General features: G+C 46.6%; 1 protein-coding gene across 4 annotated transcripts; it reads right to left on the bottom strand.

Annotated features, from left to right (window-relative positions):
• On the bottom strand, positions 1-27,034 carry TMEM169 (transmembrane protein 169). 4 transcript variants are annotated; one of them, XM_083153676.1, is made up of 3 exons: positions 26,876-27,034; positions 9,531-9,914; positions 1-1,786 (listed from the first exon to the last, which is right to left on the bottom strand). In XM_083153676.1, the coding sequence occupies exons 2-3, from the start codon at positions 9,838-9,840 to the stop codon at positions 1,164-1,166; spliced, it is 933 nt and encodes a 310-aa protein (XP_083009802.1). In that variant the 5' UTR covers positions 9,841-9,914; positions 26,876-27,034; the 3' UTR covers positions 1-1,163. The 4 variants fall into 4 exon arrangements, with proteins under 4 accessions (XP_083009802.1, XP_083009803.1, XP_083009805.1 ...); XM_083153677.1 differs by having other exon boundaries at positions 26,869-27,022; XM_083153679.1 differs by having other exon boundaries at positions 26,902-27,015.
• Between the last annotated feature and the right edge of the window lie 948 nt (positions 27,035-27,982).

Below are 27,982 nucleotides of genomic sequence, written 5' to 3'. Positions count from 1 at the left end.
TTTTATTTAATGTGTTAATTTTATTTTTCTTCACCCTGAAGTCCTGAATGAACTCACACTAAAGCAGCAAGTTATATCATTTAATGACCCTGGCTATTGACATGCCTATTGAAATATTGTATTGCATTCACCCATTAAAAAAAGTGCAAAAAAAAAAAAAGTGAAGTTTGCATTCAGTAAGAGGAAGAAGTCTGGTTTAACATTGCAGGGAATGAAGAGGACCATGATAATCAGTACAAAATCCAGCTGCAATGTGTAGTTAATGCTGATACCAAAGTCAAGGGGTTTTATTTTCAATGTGATCAAACATAAAATATAAATGGTTATTAGAATAAAAAAAAGAGCCATCCTACCTTCTCCACCATCAAACCGTATTAGGCAATACAATTGTGAATGTAGGCATTGAATAAAATTTAAATCAGCCAATCAGGAAAATCTATGATGGCCACCCAAAAAGCTGCTTTTGCCACAGACACATTTTTGCAAATTCACATGATAAATACACCCTTTGACTATAGAAGTTATATGCAATGTAGGTGGGGCAGAGTTATAATAAACCAAAGGAGGGGAGATTTGCCACCAGTGCCAATTGCAGGGATGTGAGTTTGCCACATAGGGACAGATGCAGTGAAGTGAGCTTTGCCACAAAGGGACAGTTGCGGGGAGAAGAGCTTTGCCACAAGGGCCATTTTGATTTTTTCCTGTCAGAAAGTCTACATCTCAAATGATATTTTTTTCTCTGATGCAAATTCAGAAAAAAATAGTTACTGTGGAAAATATATATTTATAACATATTACTGTGACAGTAGCTCTAATCAGAGGAAAGGATAATTTACGAATAGTGCGCTAATCATATATACTCATAAAACCAAATTTACCCCAATTAATAATGGAAACTAGGGCAGATACATTTTTAAAAAAAATGGCAACTGATTAACTTAAGACTCAATATAAACATTTTTGTGAGCATCTTTTCAATCCCCAGCATTGATCATTCATATCAGCTGAGAAATTAAAAAAACTTAGTAACATCATGTTCACTAATCTCCAGCATATATCCATATGGCACCAAACTTGTGTTGACATTCCATGATCAACAAAAGCAAAAAAAAAAAAGTTGTGTAAAACTGAGGTCAGATGATGGCATTGTCTATGTAATGGTCTCATACTGCTGAGGTCTCCACCCCCTGAGTGGATCCTTTCACTGACAAACTACCAGAAATGTTGTCCGAATCCAATAATTCCACAATACTATAAGGGGAACAGTCTTCTAGACCAAGTTGGCTGCAAATCCAGCCACAGAAACCTTTTTCCATGTCCTTCACAGCACGCCACCACTCACTAAATGACCAAGATATTTGGGTCACTGTTGTATATATGGCCAAAGATGAAGACACTGCTACGATAATAATAGGGTACAAAATAATTAAAAAGGGGCAAACAGTGATCTTGTGCCAGAAAGTCCTTTCTTCATTGTAAACTAAGAATATATTATACCAGGTAATGGTTCCATAATAAAATGACAGCACAAAAGATAGAACAAATATGACTGGCAAGCAAAGAATACTCCAGAGGAGGACATGAGGGCCTTTATCTAGGCCAACCGAACAGGTCTTCTTTCCCCCCATTGGCTCGTCTTGCAGAGGCTCCCTGGATCTTGTAAGTTCTTGAAGTTCCTTCTCCGTTAAGGTTACATGGATGTCAACCATCTGCCCTTTCTTCTTTCCACGTGTGATTGTTCCAGTTAATGTGACATAGCGGCTATCAGGATGCATATTCCATCCACCTGTTATAATTAAATATACAAAAGTTCTTAGGTAAGGACACTCTTATAAGTTATCATGTTATGGCCCAGTGTGCCAAATGCATTTCCCAGAAATTCCAAATATGAATGTGAATGCATGCTATCCAAGGGATGTTGAGAGTAAACAATTCAATTTTCTTATCCACAAGGGCCATCTGGCTAAAAAGGTTATGTTTCTCCTATCTTTATATTCTGCCTGTAGATATTAGGTAATACCATAAGCAGAAGAGACAGTTTAAGAATTAAATGTAGATCGACTATATAATACAAAGACAACATGTTCTAGAACAAATGCAAAGGAACAAATTTATTATAAACTACAACTTCCCCAATAGTTCTACTTTTAAAATCACCACATATTGCGGCAATAAGAAATTATTTGTGGTTTGCAATACATCTCAGTTCTCTTTAAGGGACATTGAGCAGTCAATAGTAAAAAGTCATAACATTTGCTATTACTTTACAGCTGTTTCAAAACTACTGTAGATTGCCTACTGCATGTCAGCCAAATGATGGCTATTGTTAGGTCTACTTATCTTCTATATTAAATGTAGCTATTATCATTCATTTGCCTCCTGACACTATAAATTCCAAAACAGGATTATCCATAAATTCTAAATAAAGGGATTTTCAAAATGTGTTAATTTGAAAACAAATAACCGTCATGTTCTAAATAAGATGGAAACCTCACCAACAATGGATAATTGGGGACAAATACGCCTTACCACTGCTCTCCTTGATTAGATCATTTCTAGAGCCGTATTTTCTTTAAAAAATTTAGCTCCATTATTTATTACAATTATTGTAGGCACTGGTGCCCTCTTGCATTCCACCAAATTATTTATTAACCATTTCTTATACAGGGCAACAAACTGGGTAGTTACAGAGAGTCAAAATGATAGCAAGGCCCAGCTCACAATTTTACAAGCTATCAACGATTTAGCTTGACGTCATGGTGGCCATGGTACATAATATGGGAAAAGCTCAAAGCGGAGAAGCCAGTACTTCAATACTCTTGCCTAAAATGTATTGGGATACAGTCACTAGGTCTACAAGCATTAGATCGAAAAGCATTAGGTAGACACCACCAGGTTGGCATGACTGAAGGTCAACATGGGGTTAGGTCAACACAATTATTAGGTCAACATGGGGGTTGTCACTTTTTTTTGAACTGACATTTGCCGACAGGCAGTATTTCATGCCCTACCATCCACTAGGGCGTCGCGGGAGAATAAAGTAGTGTGCCAAGCGTAGCGAGGCACCATGCCCGAAGCATGGCGAGTAAGGAGAGCCATGCAAGGGGACACAGTGAACTTTTTTTAGTGTCCATATTGACATTTGAGTAAAAAAAAAAAAAGTGACCCTGTTGACCTAACCCCATGTCGACCTAGTGGTGTCAAGCTAATGCTTGTACCTAGTTGCTGTCTATCCAATGATCCATACCCAATGCTTTTGAAAGCCTAAATCTGGGGTTACCAAACTTTTTAATCAAGGCACCAGATAGTATCCACGGCACCCCTATGCCAAAAGTTTGTTATGGAGAAATGAAATCGTTTTTTATAAAAATATAACATCTTTAGGTTTATTTTTGTAATGAGGGACAACATTTGCTTCTGTTTGTCCACATAATTTATGATTGTCAAAAACACTAGTTTTACATTAACCGTATTTAAAATTGAATTGGTCCTGGACCACCTGACATAATACTAAAGTTTATGCTATTTAAATAGCTCAAAGAGATTGGTATACTATAGGAGCAGTATGTTCTCTATTCAGTTTAGCATTAAAGATGTAGCTTAAACTATGCAACTCTTTTACTGTACTTTGAACAGAGGAATCGGAATGGATCACAAAGGATATTTAAACTACAGTAGGTGTGCTGTACAGCAAATATGTAATGGTCAAAACATAGTTACGTTTCCTAAATCCAAAAACTTAAATTTACCTACAATAATTTCCTCTAGTCCTTGTTTATTTTACAAGTCTAATCTTGTTATTTTGAGGTTGCCTGTGAGCTATAAGGGGATTTTGGTCCTACCTGTAAAATCCTTTTTTCTGAATCCATGGTGGACACTGGGACAGTGGGGGTGTGGGTGGAGCTTCAGCTACAGGCACCAAGTAGAATAGAGTTCTTCAAGTGCAGCCCAGGCTCCTCCTCCTCCACGCCCCTACAGGCTTCAGTTTGTTCAACAGCTTACCCGCAAGGTACAGGAAAAGGAAGAGAAATAGGAAAGAAACCAGCAACCCAAAGGAAGAATAAGTTTCAGGAAGGTGTAAGCCGACCCCCATTACTGTAGATCAGTGTGCGAGGGCGGGCGCCCAGTGTCCACCATGGATTCAGAAAAAAGGATTTTACAGGTAGGACCAAAATCCCCTTTTTTCATTCATGCCAATGGTGGTCACTGGGACAGTGGGACGTCCTAAAGCTGTCCCTTTTACGGGAGGGAACGCACCTGAGCTGCACTGATGACGCGTTGCCCAAAAACAGAATCTGCCCTGGCGAACGTGTCAAAATGGTAAAATTTTAAAAAGGTGTGTGGAGAGGACCAAGTGGCCGCGCGACACAACTGTTCTGCTGAGGCTCCCTGATGAGCCGCCCAAGAGGCTGCTACCGAACGCGTGGAGTGGGCTCTGACAGAGGATGGAACTGGCTTATTAGAAGATACATAAGCCTGTTTTATTGTTAGCCGCAACCATCGAGCCAATGTCTGCTTCGTTGCCGGCCAACCTCTCTTGTTTGCATCATAGAGCACGAACAGGGCCTCTGTCTTGCGCAAGGATTGAGTCCTATTAACGTAAACTTTTAAAGCTCTTGAAACATCCAAAGAGCGTAACTCTGGGGAGTCCTCCAACTGGGAGAAGGCAGGGACAACAATATCCTGGTTTATGTGAAAACTGGAAATAACTTTGGGCAGGAACTCCTTTTTAGTTCTTAAGACTGCCCTGTCCGGGTGGAACACCAGATACGGAGATGCACTGGATAATGCTGACAGGTCGGAAACTCTTCTGGCTGAAGAAATAGCCAGTAGGAACACCGTTTTCCATGTTAGCCACCTGAGCTCTGCAGATTCTAGGGGCTCAAACGGTGGTTTTTGCAGTGCTGAGAGTACCACTGTGAGGTCCCAAGGCTGGATTGGGGGCACAAAGGGAGGTTGTATGTGAAGGACGCCTTGTAAAAAGGTCTGTATAGCCATCCTCTTCGCTAATTTCCGCTGAAACAAAATAGAGAGAGCGGAAACTTGGACCTTTAAGGAGGACAACCTAAGGCCCAAATCCAGGCCCGCCTGCAAGAAGGCCAGGATCCTGGAAAGACGAAACTCCCTAGGCGGAAAGTTTTTCTTTGCACACCAGGCGAAAAAGGCATTCCAGATTCTATAGTAGATCCGGGAAGAAGCCGGTTTCCTTGCTGCTATCATGGTTTTTATGACCGGTAAAGAAAAACCTTTCTCTCTTAAAACTTCCGTCTCAAGAGCCACGCCGTCAAAGCTAGCCTGCCTAGATTCGGATGAAGGCATGGTCCTTGTACTAGCAAGTCCGGACGAGCTGGCAGCCTCCAAGGTGGCTGCAGAGACATCTCCCGAAGGTCCGAGTACCAGGCTCTGCGGGGCCAGTCTGGGGCTAGAAGGATTGCTGTGGTTCCTTCTTGTTTGAGGCGCCTGAGGACTCTTGGAAGCAGTGCTACTGGGGGAAAGATGTAGACCAGGGAGAATTGCCATGGAGCCGACAGGGCGTCCACCAGATATGCCTGCGGGTCCCTTGAGCGAGCCCCGTAGCGGGGTAACTTTTTGTTGATGCTTGAGGCCATTAGGTCTATTTGCGGGAGACCCCATTTGTTGACTAGTTCCTGGAACACGTCCTCGTGGAGCCCCCATTCGCCTGACTGTACCTCCTGGCGGCTCAGAAAGTCGGCCTCCCAGTTCTGAACCCCTGGGATGTGTACCGCTGACAGAGCTAACAGGTGATGTTCTGCCCACTGCAGAATGGATGTTACCTCCCTCATGGCAGCTAGGCTCCTGGTCCCCCCCTGGTGGTTGACGTATGCCACCGCAGTGGCATTGTCCGATTGTATTTTCACCGGTTTGGAGTGAATCAGAGGGCCTGCCGACTTGAGGGCTAGCAGGATGGCTCTTAGCTCCAGTATGTTTATTGGGAGCAGCGCCTCCTCCCTTGACCAACGGCCTTGGAAGGAGTGTTCTGCCAGAACAGCTCCCCACCCTCGGAGGCTGGCGTCCGTCGTTAACATCACCCACTGAGGAATGATAAACTGGCGCCCTTTTTGAAGGTTTAGAGGACTGAGCCACCATGTGAGCGATAGACGTGTCTGCCTGGACAGGACAAAGGTCTGTGACTTTAGGCCTGGTTGGGAACGGTTCCAGTGACGCAGCATTTCCCTTTGCAGTGGCCTGGAATGGAACTGCGCAAATTCCGCCATGTCGTAACAAGAGACCATCTTGCCTAGGACTTTCATGCACAAGTGCACCGAGACTCTGTGCTGCTTCAGGAAGAGCTTGATGAGGTCTCTGAGAAGTATCCACTTGTCCTCCGGCAGGTAAACCCTGAGGGTTTTGGAGTCTATCACAGCTCCGAGATGCACCATCCGCTGTGACGGGGTTGTTGAGGACTTTTTCCAATTTATGAGCCAGCCGTGTGCCTGCAGGAGGGAAATCGTTAGCTCCAGATGCCCCTGGAGTGTCTGTGCGGATTGAGCCAGTATCAAAAGGTCGTCCAGATATGGTAGTAGACGAACGCCCTGGGCCCTCAGGGCCGCTGCCATGGTGGCCATAATCTTTGTAAAGATTCGTGGCGCGGTTGACAGCCCGAAGGGGAGGGCTATAAACTGGTAGTGGTTGCTCCTGACCGCAAACCTGAGGTAGCACTGGCTGTCCGTCCGAATTGGCACATGGAGGTAGGCATCCTGGATGTCCAGGGATGCCATGAAGTCCCCCGGCTCCAGAGCTTGCAGGATAGACCTGAGGGACTCCATCCTGAACTTGGGAATGCAGAGGTGTTTGTTCAGGCCTTTCAAGTTGAGGATGGGCCGGAATGACCCGTCCGGCTTTGTCACCAGGAATAGGCTTGAGTAGAAACCTGCTCCTCGCTGAGGAAGCGGGACAGGCACTATGACCCCTGCTGCCAGCAGGGAGTGAATGGAGCTGGTCAGAGCAGCCGCTCTGTCCTTCTCCCTGGGTATGCTTGTTGTGAAAAACCGAGATGGCGGACGTCCCTGAAAGGAGAGGGAGTAACCCTGGGTCACTATGGTGTTTACCCACCTGTCGGTGGTAGTGGCCTGCCAAACCCCGGCAAATGACAACAGGCGACCGCCCACCTGATGTGGTTGGTGGGCCGCCTGATCCTCATGCTGAGGGCTTGTCGGCCTGTTTTGGGGCCTGACGGCGACCCGCCCAGGACTGTTTGGTCTTGGGAGCGGATGGACGCCTTGTGGCGGGCTGTGCCCTTGATGAAGGCTGACCCCTGGGTCTCCCCTGTGGACGGAAGGTCCGAAAGGACTGAGATCTAGGCCTAGCTGGTGCCGAAGGCAGAAAAGCTGTCTTGGACGTTGCAATGGTGGCTACAATCTTGTCCAGCTCAGAGCCGAACAGTACCTCCCCTGAAAATGGAAGGGCCTCTAATGCCTTTTTGGAATCAGAATCTGCGTTCCAAGTGCGCAGCCACAGTGCACATCGGGCAGCAATTGAAGAGGCAGAAATTTTTGAGGAGAGTGCCGCTGCATCTATCGCTGCCTCTTCCAGGTATGTGGCCCCTTCCCTAATGAGGTCCACCGTTGATAACAATTCAGAGCGACGTGTACCTGAGGATATCTGCTCCTGTAGGGAGTCAGCCCAAGCTGCAATCGCCTTTGCCACCCAGGCTGAAGCCATAGCCGGTCTTGCTGACACGCCAGCATTGGAAAACACAGACTTTAGGCAGTGCTCAATCTTCCTATCAGTAGGATCCTTAAGAGAGGCCACTGTAGGGATGGGAAGGGTAGTAGCCTTAACTAGGCGGGCCACGTGAGCATCAACCTGTGGAGGCTCCTCCCATTTCTTACGGTCCGCTGGCGCGAACGGAAAGAAGGAAATCAGGCGTTTGGACACTAAAAACTTTTTGTTAGGGTGTTGCCACGCTTCAGATAAAACCTCATTTAAGTCTGAATTTGAGGGAAAAAGAGCCAACTCCTTCTTTTTCTTTTTAAAAAGAAGTGTGTCAGGTGTTGTGGCCTGGGTGTACTGAATATTGAGAGACATCCTAACAGCCTTAACTAAGGAGTCTACTCTGGACTGGGTCATCCTTTCCTCCTTGTCAGGTTCATCTATGTCGACATCATCTATGTCAGGATCATCGTCTGTGTCGACCCCCACCTGGTCGTCCAGGTCATCCCCAGCATCTGATTGATTAGAAGCTAAAGGGGCCTGTGCTTTGCGTTTAGGTGGAGCCCTCAATGCAGACTGCAGAGAAGCAGACACTTGGACTAAATCCTGAACAGAGGAGGATAAACCCTGTACCCAGGATGGCTCTGATGCAGCAACAGCAGGCTGAGCTGGCAATGGCTGCGCAGCAGACTCTCTGTTTGCAGCTAACTGAGTTGCTAACTCCTTCATGGCTGCTGAGAGAGTGGAAGCCCAACTGGGTTCCCCATGTGTTGGGACTGAGGGGCCCCCCAGGGAGTCCTGTGCAGAACAGCGTTCACACAAACCAGCTTGCTCCTGTATGGAGGAATAATTCTCCTTACAGTTAGCGCATGTATAAGCATGCAGTTTAGGTGTATCCCTAGCTGGCTTTGCTTTGGGGTTTTTCTGTGACATGTTAACACAGACAGGCCCTGTGTGCACTGAGTAACAATAATACAGTGGACAGTAACACCCTCTGAAACTATAAAGGTATACAGATGGATGACAGTAGAAAAGACACTATACTCTCTGACTCTCAGCTAAATACTGAGGTACAGAGGGCTGCTGAAAAACCTGTTCCTGTAGCGTGTAGAGGAGCAGGGATTCTGGTGCACTTCTCCCACCGTGTAGTCCCGCGTAATGGCGTCTTCAGTACGCTGCTGGGGCGTGGGGAAGCTAAGCTCAGGCGGGAAACCAGCGTTATGCCGCTCTGAGCGTGGAGGCGGGGAGCTGTGGATCAAGGTCCCGCCTCCCCTGGAACCATCAGTGCCCTGCGCCGTTAACAAAAATGGCGCTCCACAGTACGGCTCCCTGATGGTCTAGTGGCCGCGCAGAAAGGACTGGGTGCCACTGCCAGGGTCACCCGGGCTGCACCCCGCCCGGTGACTCGACCGCTAGCGGTGCGCACTTAAAAGGTGTGCGCGTCACCTCACATGGAGGGCCCGCTTACCTGTGGTGGAGCGCGGTGTCCTCCGTGTCATGAGGAGAGCGGCGGGTCTGGCTATGGAAGTCAGCGCGCCGCTGCCAGCCACAGGGGAGCAGCGTAACGCTGTCTCCGTGTAAAAAAAAAAAAAAAAAAAAAAAGATATCAGACAGGGCACGGAGCCCTGTCCCATGGTACCTGTGCCTTGAGGCACCAAGAAACAACTGAAGCCTGTAGGGGCGTGGAGGAGGAGGAGCCTGGGCTGCACTTGAAGAACTCTATTCTACTTGGTGCCTGTAGCTGAAGCTCCACCCACACCCCCACTGTCCCAGTGACCACCATTGGCATGAATGAAAAAACAATTTTTTTGCAGTAACTGGATCTAAACTTTAATAAAGAAAGAAGCATTACCTACCATCACTTAGAGGGGTTCCCAGAAATCTAGAGCCTTCTTCTGCACTTCTCTCTCCTGCCTCCTGATTGGCCGTTTCATCTTCCAGGACCTTCTCACTCTCAGAACGATACACTATGATGGACTCTGGACGAGGTTCCTTTTTCTTTCTCTTCTTCCTATCTATAGTAGCATCTCCTGTAATCCCCTCAAAGGACACTGCAGCCACAGCTCTCCGTAAAGTACCTCGTAAAGGGCTCTGTGGGGCATTCTTATTTGAATTTGAAGCAATCTCCTCAATTCCAGTGTCACTGGAAATGACCTCCCCTTGCATGTTTTAGGCCTTACAGAGATCCTGATTTGTCACTTTTCCATGATGTGTGGTACTGGCATGAAATGGTGATGGATCTGTATTAAGAGAAATAAAAAGTTTTAGCTAGAAACATTTAGGTCAACCTGGTTTATTCAGTTTGGTGCTTTCATACCACACTTCAACCCGGCATGTTAGCTTATGAAGACTATATGTACTACCTGTCACATTAAAGTTTATCCAACAATTTATCCCTAATGCTTGAATAAGCATATTATACAACAATTGCAATACATATTTCTGTATAATTTCAATTAAAATGGTCAAAAAAGAGCAAAGGAAGAAATTGATAATGGGCCTGGACTTGGAGTAAAATGGATATTAGCTGCAGATATATGCCCAATAGGTTTAGCAGAGTGGGGCATCCATTACCCACTCAGGGATGAGGAGGTCTTGTTTCATTTATTAGAGCTTTAAAGAACACTGTAATTTTCAAAAAGTACTGGGTAGATGGAGAGGTACAAATCACATACATTTGGGAAGAAGTGTGCAAAACTAGTAAAAACAAAGATTGTGTACAATTCTTTTGTTTAATAGAATCATACATGCAAGCCACAATGAGACACAAGCTCTAATTTAGAAATGTAATCAAGTCTGATGATTACGAACATTTCCAATATTTTTGTATCTGCACAGAAGCCACAGAGCCCATGGAAGCAGCTTCAATGGCTTTAGCAGTGTTAAATTACCGGTCACCCTAAGTAATGGCAGGTTTATGCAGAAGTCATATATTCATGTAGATGAGGCATGGCCAATCTGTGGCCATCCAGCTGTTGTGAAACTGCACTTCCCAGCATGCCTTGCCATAGTTTTAGCATTCCCTACTAACAAAACTGTGGCAAGGCATGATGGGACTTGTAGTTTCAATAACAGCTGGAGGCCATAGTTTGGCCATGCCCGATATAGATGATCTGGTGTTACATCTTTGCAAGCAGCAGCAGAATGAAGAAGAAGGAAGGCCAATTTATAGCTTCTCTAACGAGCAAAACCATTTTCAGTGGTGCTAACATAATTGCACAAGGACAAAACAGATGAATTAGTCCCAAGGCGCAAACACTTTTCTTCAGCTGGGTCCAGAAGTAGGGGTCACCACTCAACCTCGTGTCAGTGCAATTTGTTTGGAGAAATGGACCAGGGGCGATGAGAAGTCATCAACACATCCGATGAATAGTCCGCACTCATGGTTAAAATAGGTGGATGGTGCACATAAAGGTTTCTTTATAGCCTAAGTAGGATTCATTACAGGTGTAAACTCCAGAAATACAGCATAGGATGCGTACCATACTCACAAATAAATGTATTAGTACAGACACATCTGGGTATCTTTAAAGGAGTCCACTGTCACTGTAATACCCCTTTCAGACAGAAAAATCCCAAAAACCCAGGTATTTCCCGGATACAAAAACCCTGGTAGAACTAGTCAGCAAGGTGCTGACCCCCTTTCACACAGGAGCAAAAACCCGGGTATTTCCCTTGTCGACCCCTTTCACACAGAAGCCGGATTTTTCCTGCAAAACTCTGTGTGTCATAAGAATAGGACAGTTTTAAAAGGCACACAGAGATGAGGTCATCAAAAGTGGGTGGTGACTGCTCACTGCATTGCATTAACCATGGCATGACACAAGGATATGGTGTAAACAAGTTTTATTGTTTTTATATACTGGAAGGTACATGTTACCTCACATGGCTGTCCGTATATTTGCAATGTTTGAGTACACTGTGGCATCTTTGACTGTCCCAGTCATCTGTTTGCCGATATCCTCCTCCCCTCTCACTGCCAGCAGCTCTCACCTCTTGCTATTACCAGTGGGCCATGCTATCCTTTTTTCAGCTCCTTAATGACTTCAGAGGCCAGCTCCATTGCCATGCCCTCCCAGCCAATCAGAGAAGCCTATCCTCACAACTAATCAGCCAGCACCCCACCAGCAGAGCCAATCAGTGCCTAACAATGTGTAATAATCCCAAAAACTGGGTCGTTTCCTTTCAGACAGCCAGCGACCCGGGTTTTTGGAATACAGACCCGGGAAAAACCCAGGTAAATACCTGGGTCAAAGTCCCGGAACTTTAGATTCGTGTTCACCCTTTCAGACAGAAGAAAAACCCGGGTCGACGCGGCAAGAGCAGGGAAATTCCCGGGTCTTTTTTTTCTGTCTGAAAGGGGTATAAGACTCCTCTCACCATACATGGATATGCAAGTGGAAAGACAGAAATCCCTCTTTTAATGTAGGTAACAAGGTTTATTTTTAATCATACAAGTAAGCTATACACGGCTCCTTCTCCACAGAAGTCAAGCAGGTGCTTGATTTCTGTGGAGGAGACGTGGATAGCTTACTTGTAGGATTCAAAATAAACCTTGTTACATACATTAAAAGAGGGATTTCTGTCTTGTTTAGGTTTCCCCGGGGTAGTCTAGTTTCCTCTTATAATCCAAAATTATACAGATAGATTTCATTGGGAGCAAATTAACCTAAAATTAAGTGTGTCAATAAACTCACATGCATCTTTATTTCTCCCCTTTGTGAGTAACCCTTCATTTCAAAATGGGCTTGCAGGTCACCCCTTTCCACTATGGAATAGACAAGGACTGAAAACTGTTAGGCAACTAATGGACTGCGAGACCAAAAAACCATTACAGTTTGCACAGGCCGTGGAGAAGTTCCCAATGCTAGAACCGTTCCCCATGGCTTACCTACAAGCCCAACACTATGTAGCTAGTCTCTCCAGGATACTCTCTCCGAGAGATTATAGTAACCCACTTGATAACTTATTAGCAACCCCGAACCCCTCTTTCAAGGCCATTTCAGTGCATTACCTCTTCCTACATGTCCCCATAAATTACGAGACCCAACAAACAGGATTAGCACAATGGAGAGAACAATTCCCATCCCTTACCCTCAAAAAAATATTGAGAACATTTGATATGTCGGTTAAGCTAGTATCAGCCACGTCCTGTACAGAACTATTTTTAAATGTACTTCATAAAACATACTTATCACCACATCGTCGATATCTTATGGGAATGCTAGCGAGTCCCTCCTGCCCTAGATGTGGCTCCCAAAGGGCAGACATATTTCATTGCTTGTGGGACTGCCCAATAATAAGGAGGTTTTGGATCCAAGTTTGAAGATTTGTCACTCAACACCTAGTAAATTGCCTACCCCTGACATCTGAGTGGGCGATATTTGGTATAACTCTGGAACGGACTCGCATAGCATTAGGGGTCAAAAAGTTACTAATAATTGTATCCGCGGCTGCAAAAAAAATGCATCCTTCAATTATGGATACAGCCAACAGCCCCTCCACTCTCACTGTTTATGGATAAATTGTTTTTTATTTTTAGAATGGAGTGGCTCGAGGCTTCGTTACAAAAGGAAAAATTTACAGAGAAATTTTTTGATACGTGGGAAAGCAACATAGAAACCCTATCAGAGTCTCTGAAGGAGCAGATTTGGAAGTGTTTCAGGAATACTTTGTGGTATGAAACACGTGTGTATTTGGGATCCCCCAATATCACTTGCTGCGCATGATACGCACCACTAGTTGGGACCGGGCTGGGTATAGGCGCGGGTCCAGATAAATCTTCTATTGTCCCTTTTATATGTTGTATTGATTGTTTGTAATGAAAGACATTGCTACAAAGTGTATGTTGCAAATTGTTTTATTCTTTTTGTGCATAAATCTATTATGCTACATTTTGTGATTCACACAATGGGAATGCAATTATATTCTGGATGTACTTTATTTCATGCTTCAATAAAGAAAAATATTTGAAAATAAAAATAAAAAAATAAGTGTGTACATGTGGTAGGGAATAATGATCGAAAGCTCCAGTGGGGCAGGGACTGAATGGTCAAATATGATCTTTAAAGCGCTGTGGATGTGTGCAGTGCACTATTTACAGTTTCTTCTATATACATAACTGGCAATAACAATAATACAATTGTGTTTTCTTACCCTGAACAGAAAAAGTCAGAATCCAACCTGGTCTAATTTCACTTAACATTAAAGTTTTGTCAGGGTTGCCGACTTTTACAGTCTCCTCTCCGGGAGAAGCAGCACTTCTGGGGGCGGGGCCTGATGGAGAGATCATGAGTCCCTACCCCCAGTGCAAATCCTGAAATATGCGGGTCTCCGGTGAGGGAGGTGGGGCTAAATATGTGCACTTTGAATATTTAGTCCCACCCCTACCACCGGAAAACCACCGGGAACAATCGGGGGGGGGGGGTCCTGATCTTCGGGAGCCTCTAAGCCACGGGTGTCAAACACAAGGCCCGCGGGCCAAATCTGGCCCGCCAGACCTCGTCATGTGGCCCGCACGAGGAGATAGCACGCAGGGGCAGTGTGTCCCAGCTCCTGCCTAGGCCACCTCCTCTCGCCCACCCCGCGCGCACTTGCTCGCCGGAGCTGCGGGGCTGGTTGCTGGGACTGGGACGTCACGCAGCTGGCGATCCGTGCTGGACTGCTGGTAGTAGCGGTAACCGTGTGTGCGAGGCGGCTGACTGAAATAGGTTAGTAGTGTATAGCTCGGTCTGGTCGCTGTACGTGGGGATCTCTGTCAATGAGGGTGACATTTACACACCAGGCCATGCTCTCCTCTAGTCACAGCGTGTCTATCTTGCTAGCCCACATTAAAATGTCTTTCCCAAAATGGTGTCACCTCCTCTAGCATCCCTAAGGCAGCTCTGTACCTTCTGTCCCTGTCTACCACTGAACCCTGCACCTCAATATAATTAGTACTGGATGTGGAATTACATTTCTGCAGCATAGCTCTGTGTTTGATGGCCCACCATTTTTTTTTATCGCATTATTGTTATATGCATGTCCTGTTTCATACTGCTTTAAAGTACACCTTGTACAAGTTTTCTGTCATTTGTACTTTTTGGGGGACCGGCCCTTTGAGGGTGACCAAACTGCTGATGCGGCCCCTGATGAATTTGAGTTTGACACCCCTGCTCTAGGCCATTCCAGGATGGTTGGCAACCCTGTGTTATGTTACCTTGAAGGGATGTAACATTACTATAGTGATTACCTGCTCGTGCCCCAAAATAATAATTTTTACTGTCTCATGGGTTCCTAAAGAAAATTAGTTTAAAAACACCTTTTCTTCCTAACCACATCCAATATCAGTGGTCACTTGCTGCAAAAGAGGTTTCAATAGCAGGGCCGGATTAAGTCTTTGGGGGGGCCCGGGTCACTTTAGACAGGGGGCCCCCTCTCGCTCTTGTGGTTACTGGCCGCAAACTGCACGTGAGAATACTACACTGTCAAAGCACAGAGTAAAGGAAGAATAAACTTAAAGTCCATAGAGTCGCTAAAATAGCAGATAAAAGTGCCAATATTTGCAGCAAAGCCTTTCATGTACATCTTACATCAATAGAAGTTCAAATGTAAGGACATGTTATAAAGCAAAGGTAGAAACATTGCCATGAGAGTACATGTAAAACCTGAAATTGTTGGAAGAGTACATGTAAACCCCATGGGTTAGCATGCTAGTCAAGGCATCTGTATTATCAGAGAATTGTACCCATATTAATTTTGTTTTTCAACTGGAGGTGATCAGAAAGAATAGGGAAAAATGACGTGGGAGAGTACTTACAAACTTGCTGGTATAAGATGACTTGTGGGATCTACAATGCAATGGCTGATAATCTGAAAGCTCTAATGGAGACGTGCCCCTAAGGGGCTCAGTTTAAAGCATCAATAGTAAATGGGTAACTGCAGGGCATATTTGCCTACCCTCCTGGAACGGCCAGGAGGGTCCCACAATGGTGTCCCCCTCCAGGCCCCCCGGCAAGTCTCCCGCATTATCGCCACAACCCCTGCTCCCCCCTTCCCCGTGGTATAAAATTCAGAATTTTGCGGATCCGTGGGGAGGGGCTAAAATCCCACAAATCCTGTCATTTTAGCCCCTCCCCCCATCCACAGACCCACAAATTAATATGGCTGCCTGTCGATGGTGGAGGGGCTTAGTGGCATCAGCCTTGCCCCGCCCCCAAAATGTAGCCTCACCCGCCCTCCTTTCACCCCTCTCCCGGAGAAAACTCCCGGGAGTTTTAAAAAAAGTCGTCAGGTATGCTGTACCTTGTAGGAGACCACACAGGCTCAGCACTGCCTCGGATTAAAAACCCTCCCATAATGAGATCGGAGCTCAGCACAAGCCTCTGACCTCTTGTGCAAAGTCTCATGGGACTTTCAACTCCCAGTAATTCACTGCACACTTGTGCACTCAGTGTGCCTCAGCTCCCATTGCTCAGTGCCATTAATTATTATTATAGATATTATATATATCTATTTTTGTATTATAATTTCTTTTTTTTTTTAAGAAAACAGGATTGTCAGAAGTTACCAAGAAAAAGTATTAAGCCTTTATGCTCTCATGATGCAGAAGGAAAAAAAAGTCTGTACAGATAAAGAACAGGAAGTCATCCTGATATAAAAGACCAGAATTCCCTATGTATATGGTTCCCCTTTAGGAAAAGTCACGCTCTGAATCTCATGTGCAGGGGCGGATTGGACCACCGGGAAACCGGGCCATTTCCCGGTGGGCCGGCCCCTAATAGTCACTAAAAGGCCGCTCACCCCATTGGCGGGGCCGCAGACCGCCATCTCTGCGGTTAACGGGCGGCTGTGGCCGCAGCACTGTGCCCCAAACAAATATGGCTGCGGGCAGCCTCGGCTATTACAGAAATAAAAATGGCCGCGGGAGTGCTGGTGCGCATGTGCGACCGCACGCAGCTGCTCCCGCGGTTCTGTGGGGTAGATTTATTATAGCGGCGCCTATCGCGCCGCTATAACAGTTCCTGCTTCGCCTCATTAGCGAGGCGAAGCAGGAGGGGACACCGACAAGATCTACTAAGATCTTGCCGCCGGAGCGGGGGAGCGCTAACTCCCCCCTCCGGCGATGTCCCCTCCAGCTGACAGCACGTCAGTTAACACTGACGCGCTGTCTGCTTCTCCCCGGCCGGCTGGACTGCGCATGCGCGGGATCTTGCTACTCACGCGAGATCCCAGCGCAGCTCAGAGCCAGCAGCAGGGACAGCGCTGTCCCTGCTGTAGACATAGGGCATCGCCGCCTGCAGCTGTCGAAGTCGATAGCTGCAGGCGGCGGAACGGTCAGCGATGCTGACCGTTCATAAATTAGATATGCAGTATGCGCCCTGTACTAAAACTAGTACATGCGCTATGACGCCGTCCCCCCACCGCCGCCGTTACTGCACCGTGTGATAGATCAGGGGAAGCGCTATCCCCTGCCATAAGGCACGGGGATAGCGCATATACCCCTGATCGTCAGATCATAAATTCACCCCTGTGTGTGGCAAGCACTCACTGTGAGGATGGTTGCGCAGGGAGGCTCTCTCCCTGCTGTACATCCCCGGCCGCTTCTGTCCTCAGACTCTGTAGCTGCCGGCTGCCAGTACACTGTCACACTACATTAGAGGCAGCAGCGCCGGCAGCACAGAGCTCTCTCCCTGGCTTCCAACCCACTTTCATGTGTCATCAGTCATGACAGCAGGGACTGGAAAGGGGGCGGAGCAACACGGAGTTGAGGGGCGGGGCTACACGAGTGGAAGGGGGCGGAGCTACACGGGAGCACACATCTAATGAAAGGAAGAAGTAGATGAAGTGCCAGCCAGCTTGATTTTAAGGTAACTAAAGTGTGAGAGAGAGGTTCATACTGTGAGGCATATGTATAATGGACATCACGGTGTGGGGCATATGTATAATGGACATCACGGTGTGGGCATATGTATAATGGGCATCAGGGTGTGCGGCATATGTATAATGGGCATCACGGCGTGTGGCATATGTATAATGGGCATCACGGTGTGTGGCATATGTATAATGGAGTATCACGGTGTGGGGCATATGTATAATGGACATCTCTGTGTGGGGCATATGTATAATGGACATCACGGTGTGGGGCATATGTATAATGGACATCACGGTGTGGGGCATATGTATAATGGACATCACGGTGTGGGCATATGTATAATGGGCATCAGGGTGTGCGGCATATGTATAATGGGCATCACGGCGTGTGGCATATGTATAATGGAGCATCACGGTGTGTGGCATATGTATAATGGGCATCACGGTGTGCGGCATATGTATAATGGACATCACGGTGTGGGCATATGTATAATGGGCATCAGGGTGTGCGGCATATGTATAATGGGCATCAGGGTGTGCGGCATATGTATAATGGGCATCACGGTGTGCGGCATATGTATAATGGCATCAGGATGTGTGGCATATGTATGATGGGCATCACGGTGTATGGCATATCTATAATGGGCATCACTGTCTCCTCCACCACTTTGTGACTCCCCTCCCTGCATCCCCTGCCACTCTGCATCCCCCCTCCTACCCTGCATCCTGTGCCACCATGCCCCCTCACACTCTGCGTCCTGTGCCACCCTGTGTAAGTCCTCACTCCCTTCGTTCTCAGCCACTCTGCATCTCCCCTCCCAGCATTCTATGCCACCCTCCATCCCCCCCCTCCCTCCCTGCATCCTCTTCCACCCTGCCACTCTACTGTGTTGGGAGACCCCCTGTCACCCCCCCCCCCCCCCATCTCTATCTCCCCAGCCCCACAGGCTGTAGAATAAACGCTGTACGCATGCGCCTATTCTGCAGCCTGAGGGGCTGGGGACATAGCCAGCAGCTAAGAGAGCCACTAGCCATGCCCTCACAGCGGCAAAAATTGGGCGTGGCCTTGTTGGAATAGGCCACACCCCCATATTGATAGGCCACATCCCCCTAAAAATTTGGGCGCGCCTCCGGCGCGCAACAACACTCCCCCCCCCTCTTAGGGCTGCTTCAAGATTTTTCCCGGGCTGGTTTTAATTCCCAATCCGCCCCTGCTCATGTGTGACAGCTACACTATCTATAGACAATGATGAATGCAGCTGTAGACCATAGAACAATGTAGCAGAGACCCCCAGGCTCTTTTTTCAATCCTAGTACATACCTCCCAACTGTCCCGATTCCGTCGGGACAGTCCCGATTTTCGGGTCCTGTCCCGACGTCCCACCCGCGGCAGGCATTGTCCCGCTGCGGGGGGTGGCAGTTGGGAGACCCCCCAATCTAGCAGAATAGACGCTGTGCGCATGCGCACAGCGTCTATTCTCGTATGAAAATGAGGTCGCGGCTAATTAGCATAAGCCGCGCCCTCATTTGCATACGCCCCGCCCCCTTTTCGGTCGCTCGCGCGGCTCCGCCGCGCGAGTGTCCCTATTTCTACAAATCAAAAGTTGGGAGGTATGCTAGTATTTCAGAACAGTTGACTTCTTTCACTGGAATGGGTGGTGTCGGTGGGAGTTCTGTTCACTGGGATCCTAAAGAAACCCCACATGGCATAGGGCCACACCCATGAAAAAAATATGTTGTATACAATACAAACTTTCCGACCCTCCTGCATTCTGCAGGAGACTCCCTGAAATAGCAGCAATCTCCCTCATTTCACATAGCCCACATTACACTGTTACATTGAATCATCAGCACCATTTCCCAGCACTTTAGCAAGTATAGTAGCTCTTACTAACTGCTTTGGGGCTAATCTACATTTGGATCCAAGTTATTTTATAAGATTCCTCTCAGATGTAGCAGTACACACTGACGCTTCTAGGTGCCATGTTCGCAATCTCTTTTCACAATCTCTCCACATATGGAACTAAACCCGCCCTTTGAGGGGATGCATGACACACACCCTCAATGGGGAGCCTCGCAAAATTCTATACCAACTATAATCTCCCTGAAACTAGTTTTCAAAAGTAGGCAAGTATGATACAATAGATATTAAAGGTGATAGACCACATTCTGGATTAAAGTAAAAAGAAATTCAGTGAAAGACACCTTAAAGCTGGATACATACTATAAGATTATTGGTGCAAACTTTCTCATTGGAGGGTCTGTGTGCTGCCCTGCCTGCTCCCCTGTCATGCTGGAGCAAGAGGAAGGAATAGAGTAACCCAGCCAGGAAGTAGAAGGTAAGGAGCGTGAGTGTCAACGTGTGTGTTTGTGACACAGGCCCCTCTATCTGCATCTCAATGTGCCCTCCCTAGCGCCCTGCGTTTTACTACATCATCCATAGTGCCCTGTGTCTCAGTACATTCTCCGTAGCGCCACTGACGTAACTATAGCACCGCAGCCACCGCGGGGGGGCGCTGTGCATATGGGGGCGCCGGGGGCTGCGGTGCTATAGTTACACCTCCCCCCAATCCCCCGCAGGCTTACCTATTTTGCTGGTCCCGGCAGCTCCGTTCTTCTGCTGAGGACCACCACAAAATGGCCGCCCCCATATAGCACACAGTTCTCTGAAACTGTCTGCTGTATGGGGGCGGCCATTTTGTGGTGGTCCTCAGCAGAAGAACGGAGCCGCCGGGACCAGCGCAAAAGGTAAGGCTGCGGGGGATTGGGGGGGGGGGGTTTGAATGGGCGGCGGGGGGGCGCCCAAAACGTAGCTACGCCGCTGCGTAGCGCCCTGCATCTTACTGTTCCCTCTGTCTCCCTTCTCCCTCCCTACATCTTCCCTAGCAACCTGCATCTCACTGTATCTTTCCTAGTGCTCTGCATCTCCCTACCACTACCTACCTCTCACTACTCGTGTGTACGCATTGCGGCATTGTAGCAGTGCTGCTAGGGGCACCAGCCAAAATGTTGCTTAGGGCATAAAACTGGGTAGGGCCGGCTCTGCCCCCACCTCCTACTCAATGCATTATATACATTTATGCATACTGTATGTTATATCATACTCCACAGGACTAGGGTGTATTTTCTGCAGGCATCACAGTTAATAATCTGGTACATTATGAGGCATACACTAGCAGTATTTACAGTATACATGTATTATTCTCTAATGGTTAGCTAAACCAATGTGGTGGCTGGCCGCACCCTCTCTGGAGACTGGTTACATCCATAAACATGGGCCCCTACCAATGCATCCCGCCCAGTGGGCCCTTCATGCCCCCAATCCGACACTGGATGTGAGGAAGGCATGTTGTGATCATGGTGTGCACAAAGATGGAGCTTTCCATAGACCGGTCATGTTTTTGTGAATGTATTCTAGGTAGCGATGTTTGGAGAAAAGAAAAAAAAAATGGCCCTAATTCTGGTTGGCTCCGTCCCCGGTGAATACTCAGATGTGCATGCACATATTCGCATATGCAGGGTTTCTGTGAGGAGCGCCTTTGCTAACCTAGACAGTGTGGCGCATGCACAGGGGTGGGCGGGATGTAGACGGGCAGGGGGGCATTTTCATTTCCTAGGCGTATCTTAAAAATAGTGGGTGTGCCCAGGAAACCACTGGCCATCCCCACGCGAACTCTGGTGGGCACCTGGCTTCCGGGGGCAGGCGGCTGATGTCACAGGATTAGACTTAGATTTGTGAGCACTGTAGAAATCATTCAATGGTCGGCGACCATCAAATGATTTCGGGCCCGCACTCTTGTCTGTGAATGGATGTTTATGCAAAAGAAAAAAGTTAGGTACCGTGTTAGCCAGTTGATAAGAAAAGTTTTATTGTTCCTCAGTGAGAAAAACAAAATAGCAATCTAGCAAATATGATACCTTTTAATGGCTAACAAAAATAAATGTTGTTAAAATGCAAGCTTTCGAGACTTCTTAGGTCTCTTCCTCAGGCATGCAAAACATCCATTTGCAGTGCGGCCGGTATAGTCCGCTGGGTGGTGATGCCAGGCAGGCATTCGCACGGACAGAGGGCAACGTTTGAAGGCTCACTAAACAGCGAACTACCACTGCTTAGCAAGTCAACCAGAAACAGGCCCTTAATCTGATATCAGTGGGCTAATCTTCAAGTCAAAAAAGGGACTAGGTCCCAAACTTCATTTGCATTGAAACAAGCCACACAGTGTTTTCGCTGAACCCATTTCGCAGGAAGGAGCCTTTTTTTCCCCACCAGATGCCACAGAACAGGATCTGGCCAGTGCCACGACCGGATTTCGAATGCAGACTACGGCAAAATGACACAGTCAAAATCAGTTTAAGGGGTTTACACATGTGCTCGGGCTGGGCCTTTTTCCTAAGCGATTTGGCAAAAGTCAAGATGAAGCCGCCGGAGACATGAGATTGACTTGCCTACACAGTCTATTTGGCTGGGCGAAAGTGATGCTGCAGGGCCGCACATTGCTATAGGCAGTGTACACGAGACTATTCCAGCTAACCTTTTTGGGCGGTTTTGACTATCTAGTCAAAATCGCCTGGCCAAATTGACCTGTGTGTACACTGCTTAAGTCAAATTGCTTAGTCAAAACTTAGCCCGATTCAGACCTGCACGGTCGGCTGAGAATTTGCAGGCCGCGCTATTTTTGGATGACCGCGCATACGCGATCCGTCTGTACGAACAGAAAAAGCAAAAACTAGGCTTTACTGTTTGTACACAAGGTGATCAATACCTTGTGACCATTTGGGGGCAGTAACCCAGCGTTTTCATGCCCCAGATAACACTGGTGTTCCCCGGCTGTTCAAATAGAGGGCCGCTGACATCAGCCTTCTTCTCCCCACAGCCATTGAGTGAGTCTAGACTTACTCGGTACTTGTGAACAGGATCCATGTGATGGCGAGTGATTACTAATGGATTTCCCCTGTGTGCATGGCTCGTGCGAGGCGGCAATAGCTTGATTGCTGGGCTCCAAACACTCACAGCTAAGCGAACAGATCTAATACCAGGCCCTAAGCCAATATCTCACCGTGTGTGCATGACTTTAAACTTCAGACTTGATTTAACTGTGACGGTTAGTCATTTATGGATAGAAAGTTTGGCAGCAAAAGCTTTCTTATACAGCTGTATATGTACCTCTGATACAGAAGAGGATAATCAAAAGGTTTAAACCATAGGTTCTCAAACTCGTTCCTCAGTCAATTTTTCCTAGGTAACCCAGCAGGTACACAGGTGTACTCATTCCTTATACCCCTTTCACATCACACCTAATTACCTGGTTCATGCCGGTTTGACCCAGTAATGCCCTTTCAGACCGCACTTAAAAACCGGTATTTTGCAGATTTTTAACCGTTTAAAAACGGTAATCTGTGCGGTTTGAAAGGTGCAGGACCGCGTTACCGTTTTACAAAAGTCGTTTTTGTAAACGGTTAAAATGGAGGGCTCTACCCGTTTCAGACCCGGTATTTTGGTATCAAAATTGGGTCTGAAAAGGTATTTAGGACCCAGCCAATGAGCTGGGTCCTAAATTCAGCGCAGTGAATATTTAATGAGCGCTCATTAAATATTCATAGCACTGGAGCCCACCCACTCCCCCCGCGCAGGTTAACTTCCCCGACCCCAGCCCCGCAATGTGTTTAAGAACCACCCCTCCAGCAATGTGTTTAAGAAACCCCCCCCCCCCCCTCCCTCCGTGCAGCCAGTACCTCCCGTTGCAGATCCCGGCAGTACTGTATGGACGGAGGCACTTATGAAAAAAAGTGTCTTTCGGAAAATGGCTGCCCCATAGGGGGGATGTTAACCTTAGGGGGGGGGGGGGGGGGGGGGGGATGGTAACCCTAGGGGGGATTGCGCTGAAGACTGCACTGGCTTTGACCCTGTATTTGGAAAGTTTCCAAAAACAGGTCTGCCAGTGTAAAAAAAAAAAGGCACTTAAAAACGGTAATATACCGTTTAAGAGATGCAGTGTGAAAGGGGTTTTACCTGGCAGACCCGTTTTTGGAAACGTTTTCAAGTACAGGGTCAAAGCCAGTTATGCGGTCTGAAAGCAGCATAATTGGTGAGACACAGCAATAGGAACCGGTAAAAAAGAAAGGTTCTTACTGGTTCGTTATGGTGTGATCCCCACCCCCACATGTGCAGTACTGAAGACGATACTGCGCATTCACCGGACCCGGGACCGTAAATATGTTAAAATGGACTGCTGCCGAAGCAGCCCATAGAGGCTGGGGGTCAGCGCATGTGCAGGACTGAAGAAGCTACTGTGCATGCGCCAGTCCTGCGAGTGCAAAGGGGTCAGGAGTAGGACTGGCAACAGGGACCAGCAGTGGCAGCAAAGGAGAGGAGGGCCCAACATTGCGGTAGCCCCCTCCTCCACAGAGGTAAAAGCTGCCACTGGTGTGAACACGTTAATTGGGTCGATTGACCCGTTTCCCATCCACACCAATGGAGGAGGCAGTACTTAGACCTGCACCAGCTCTAAGCTCTGCCTCCTCCCCCACCCCGTCCGGATAATGCTCCGCCGCGCCCCCAGATGATGTCAGTGAACCGGCAATATTGCTGGCCAATATTGAACAGACCAAAATGCAGGGTCTCACTGGGACCGACCAGTTTCAAAGTCCCAGTGTGATAATTTCATAGGTGAAGCAAATTATTTATTTCTCTTGTGATTTTGGGTGGAGGCCTGCAAAACATGATCTGTGTGAAGAACTTATGATTTAATCTTTACACTAAATGTATTGCATTCCCATCTGAGCTGCTGAAATCCAGGCAGGTGGCAATATACCTGCTACCTTCAGAACAAGGGATGCAAATAAACTTTTTGCGATTTGGTTAATGCATACACAACAGACTAGAAACTGGAGTAAGATTTAAATATTGATACAGAGGTGCATTAGCTGGCAGCGCCTTCCTATTGATGCAATCCATTAGTACATTGTACTCACAGAGCCGGATATCCACAGTGCGGCAGCAGGGGCGTAACTATAAATTTTGCTCCCCCCAGCCAAATTATTTTCTGGCGCCCCCCTCTCCATACTGCCGCTTATACATTATGCAACATATCATATATATATATATATATATATATATATATATATATATATATATATATATATATATATATATATATATATATATATATATATATATATATATATATATATATATATATACACACATATACATACACATAAACAAGGTAGATTCGGCACTCCGCTGAGTACTTTAACAGGCAACCTGCCCTGGTGCCTTCCACTGACCAAAGGGCCCACAAACATGTAGTATGGCGAAGGCGGCACTCAAAGTCTTCTTAAATGCAAATCCATTGCTTTATTGCAAACACAAGGTTAAACACCTTATGTTTGCAATAAAGCAACATATTTGCATTCTCTGAGTGCCGCCTTTGCCATACTACATTATAAATATATATATATACATATATTTTATATATATATTTTTTTTTCTATCACTTCCAAACAAAGCAGCAGCCATCTTTGACAGTGGCAGCCAGCAGGGGCTGGCTGGGGGCACACACAGGCAAGTGGCCCCATTTTTTTTACACACAAATGAAATGTAAAATAGGCATCAAAATGGTTAATATGAGTATGGAGCAGCAACAGGGGGAAAACAGCAACCTCTCCTCCCACACATGTACACACACATGCATATTTTTACACACACACACACACACACACACACACACACAGATAAACTTAGACAATAAAGAAAACAGCAGCCTCCCCCCACACATGTACACACACACACACACACACGTACACACACACACACACACACACATGCAGATAAACTTAAACAGACAATAAAGAAAACAGCAGCCTCCCCCCACACATGTACACACACACACACACACACACACACACACAGATAAACTTAAACAGACACAGACAATAAAGAAAACAGCAGCCTCCCCCTCCTACATAAACACACACTCAGAGACACACACATTAAACAAAGAAAAGACGAGCAACCCCCCCTCCCCCATACACACATACACACACACACACACACACACACACATGTATGCAACAGTTAAACATATATTTTTACATACACACACACATAATAAAAAACATCCATACTCCACCCCTGTCCCTTCTTCCCTCCAAAGCACTCACCCAGCCCAGGAGGGAGCAGGAAATAAGCTGCCCGTGAGGATTAGGAGGACTGAGGACGCAGAGAGGAAGTGGATGATGAATGGTGAGGTCGTGACACAGGAGGGGATTGGAGGAGGGGTCACCCGGGAGTGCACTGCAGCTGTAATAGCGTGCTGTGTCTCTGACTCTGTGTCGACTTCGAGTCTAACTGCTCACTGTAGGAGGGGGAGGGTTGTGAGGCTCCTGCGCGCCTGTGGAGCTGGCTCTCCCCGGGACCCGGAGCACTGCAGAGCAGCTTGTCAATGACAACTAAACAAACAGCGCAGGCGCCCACCGCAGACCCCGCTGGAGCTTGCGCCTCCAAGCAGTCGCGGGGGCTGCCACGCGGTGGCTACGCCACTGTGCGGCAGGCATCTGCAGAGCCAGGGAGAATTGGCAAGTTTGAAATGAAAATATATACATCTAATAATAGAATTGGAGGAGGGTGAGCTACATTTATATTACAGCATATTCCCACCCTTGGTGTCTGCATTCAGAACTCAGCTGAGATCTCAGTGAGCAAACAGACCTTTATTTCCTCTACAATGTCAGAAGCTTGTAATTACAGGATATGCAGCAGCTGTTGTCTGATGTGTGGGGCAATAGATCAAAGGAAAAAGGGGTTAATAGAAAATAAACAAGTGGTGTAAAAATTGCTACACATAACAAACATTTAATTTAAATGTACAGCTAAGCATTCTGAGCATTAATACGGTTATTATTTAAATATATTGTCTAAACAGGCTAGTGACAATTTATATACAGTGTCAGATATAGACTATTAACCTTAAAACATTACCAGAACGCTTACATTATATAAATACATCAACCTGCTGAGATAGTATCATTAAAAAGTCAAACATTGTATCAATTAAAATCACAGATGAATGCACTGTATTACGCCAACATTTTGACCTCGTTTCTAGATCACTAAACACTTCCAACAGTTCCATTATATAGAATATAGTCACACTGCAATTAATTAGACAGCCATTTAATTAGCATGACTTTAGCAGCCCTTTTATCTGTTAATAGGAATGGCAAGCAATAGATACTGTACAACACACACATACAGTAGATTTTATGTGTGCAGAGTGTGCACGGATATTTGGCAACATAAGGTTAATAGATTTGCAGTGCAAGTTAAGAAAAAATGCTTACTAGGTACCATGTTAAAGAGCCTTTGAGGGGTACCTGCTCCTCTTCTTGGATTTATGATGGGGAAGGTGGATCCCCAGATATGAGGCAGGATTTAGGAGCTGCCTGTGTACATCCCAGAACTGCTGTTCCCTGCACAAAGGACAGAGCAAAACCCCTCTTCAGGAAATAGCCACGCCCACCAGACACATCCCTGGGAGGAGCTAGAGCTGTATCACATGACGTCATTCACCCACAAATGAAGGGTGCTTGTCGCTCATTAACTGCTTAGTTGCTGCTATGCATTTAAAGGACACCTGCCATCCTGTCTGTATTGCAGTAGCTGGTAGTTGGTCTGGATGAGTCAGGCATGTATTTTTGCATTTATCCTCAGTAATATTTCATATACTACATTGAATTAGTTTACTGCCATTTGCTGATGTCCATTGACTAGCTTGGTTGTTGATATTTATAGTAATGGTACTCACTGTTAATAAGTCTTATGCTGAAAATGAGCACACTGTCATAACAAGCAGTCAGGCATTTTACATAGCTAAAGAGCAGTGTAATGCAAAACTTGGGTACACACTATACAATTTGCAAACAATGGCCCTTATCCTGGTCCATTCACACGGACCACTCGTTCACACGGGACCGTATGCAGAGCTGTAATTCTGCACATGTGACCATTGAATGATGTGGTTGTTCCCACACAGCCTGTGAATGGAAATTATCTAATTGCAGCCCGTGCGTACACTGCGTGTGAGGGGGGCATGCCTATCGGCATTTGCAGTGCGGCATCTGGTGGACTGGGAAGGCTGCGAATTCGCAGCCTTGTGAATCAGCCAGAATAACCCCCAATATCTATGTCATCAGCTATTTCACTTGAACTCCCAGACAAATGATATAGGGCATAATTGTGACCTGATCGCTGCTGTGCGAATGTGCAGCAACCTGCGATCAGATAGTTATAGACCTGAGTGAATCGCTCTCCGTTCAAGTCTGCAAATTACTTGCGTATATATCACTAATCCATTCGCAATTTACCATCGAATGTTTTTCCCAGTCTGCGCCGGTATCCTATCAGTCAAATTGCAAGGGGAGTGTGATTACATTTATTGATGATTTTTGTCATAGC

The sequence above is a fragment of the Crinia signifera genome, chromosome 7 (genome assembly GCF_055691185.1).
Source record: "Crinia signifera chromosome 7, ASM5569118v1, whole genome shotgun sequence".
NCBI lineage: Eukaryota > Metazoa > Chordata > Amphibia > Anura > Myobatrachidae > Crinia > Crinia signifera.
The sequence above is the reverse complement of the archived record's forward strand: the minus strand, read 5'-3'. Positions and strand labels throughout refer to the sequence as shown.

What these genes read in the sequence shown, in the direction of transcription:
- TMEM169 (XM_083153676.1), bottom strand. Translation starts at nt 9,840, where the DNA reads ATGCAAGGGGAGGTCATTTCCAGTGACACTGGAATTGAGGAGATTGCT. An exon ending in GGGAACCCCTCTAAGTGATG is followed by an intron (nt 1,787 to 9,530) that starts GTAGGTAATGCT and finishes TAATTATAACAG; the next exon opens with GTGGATGGAATATGCATCCT.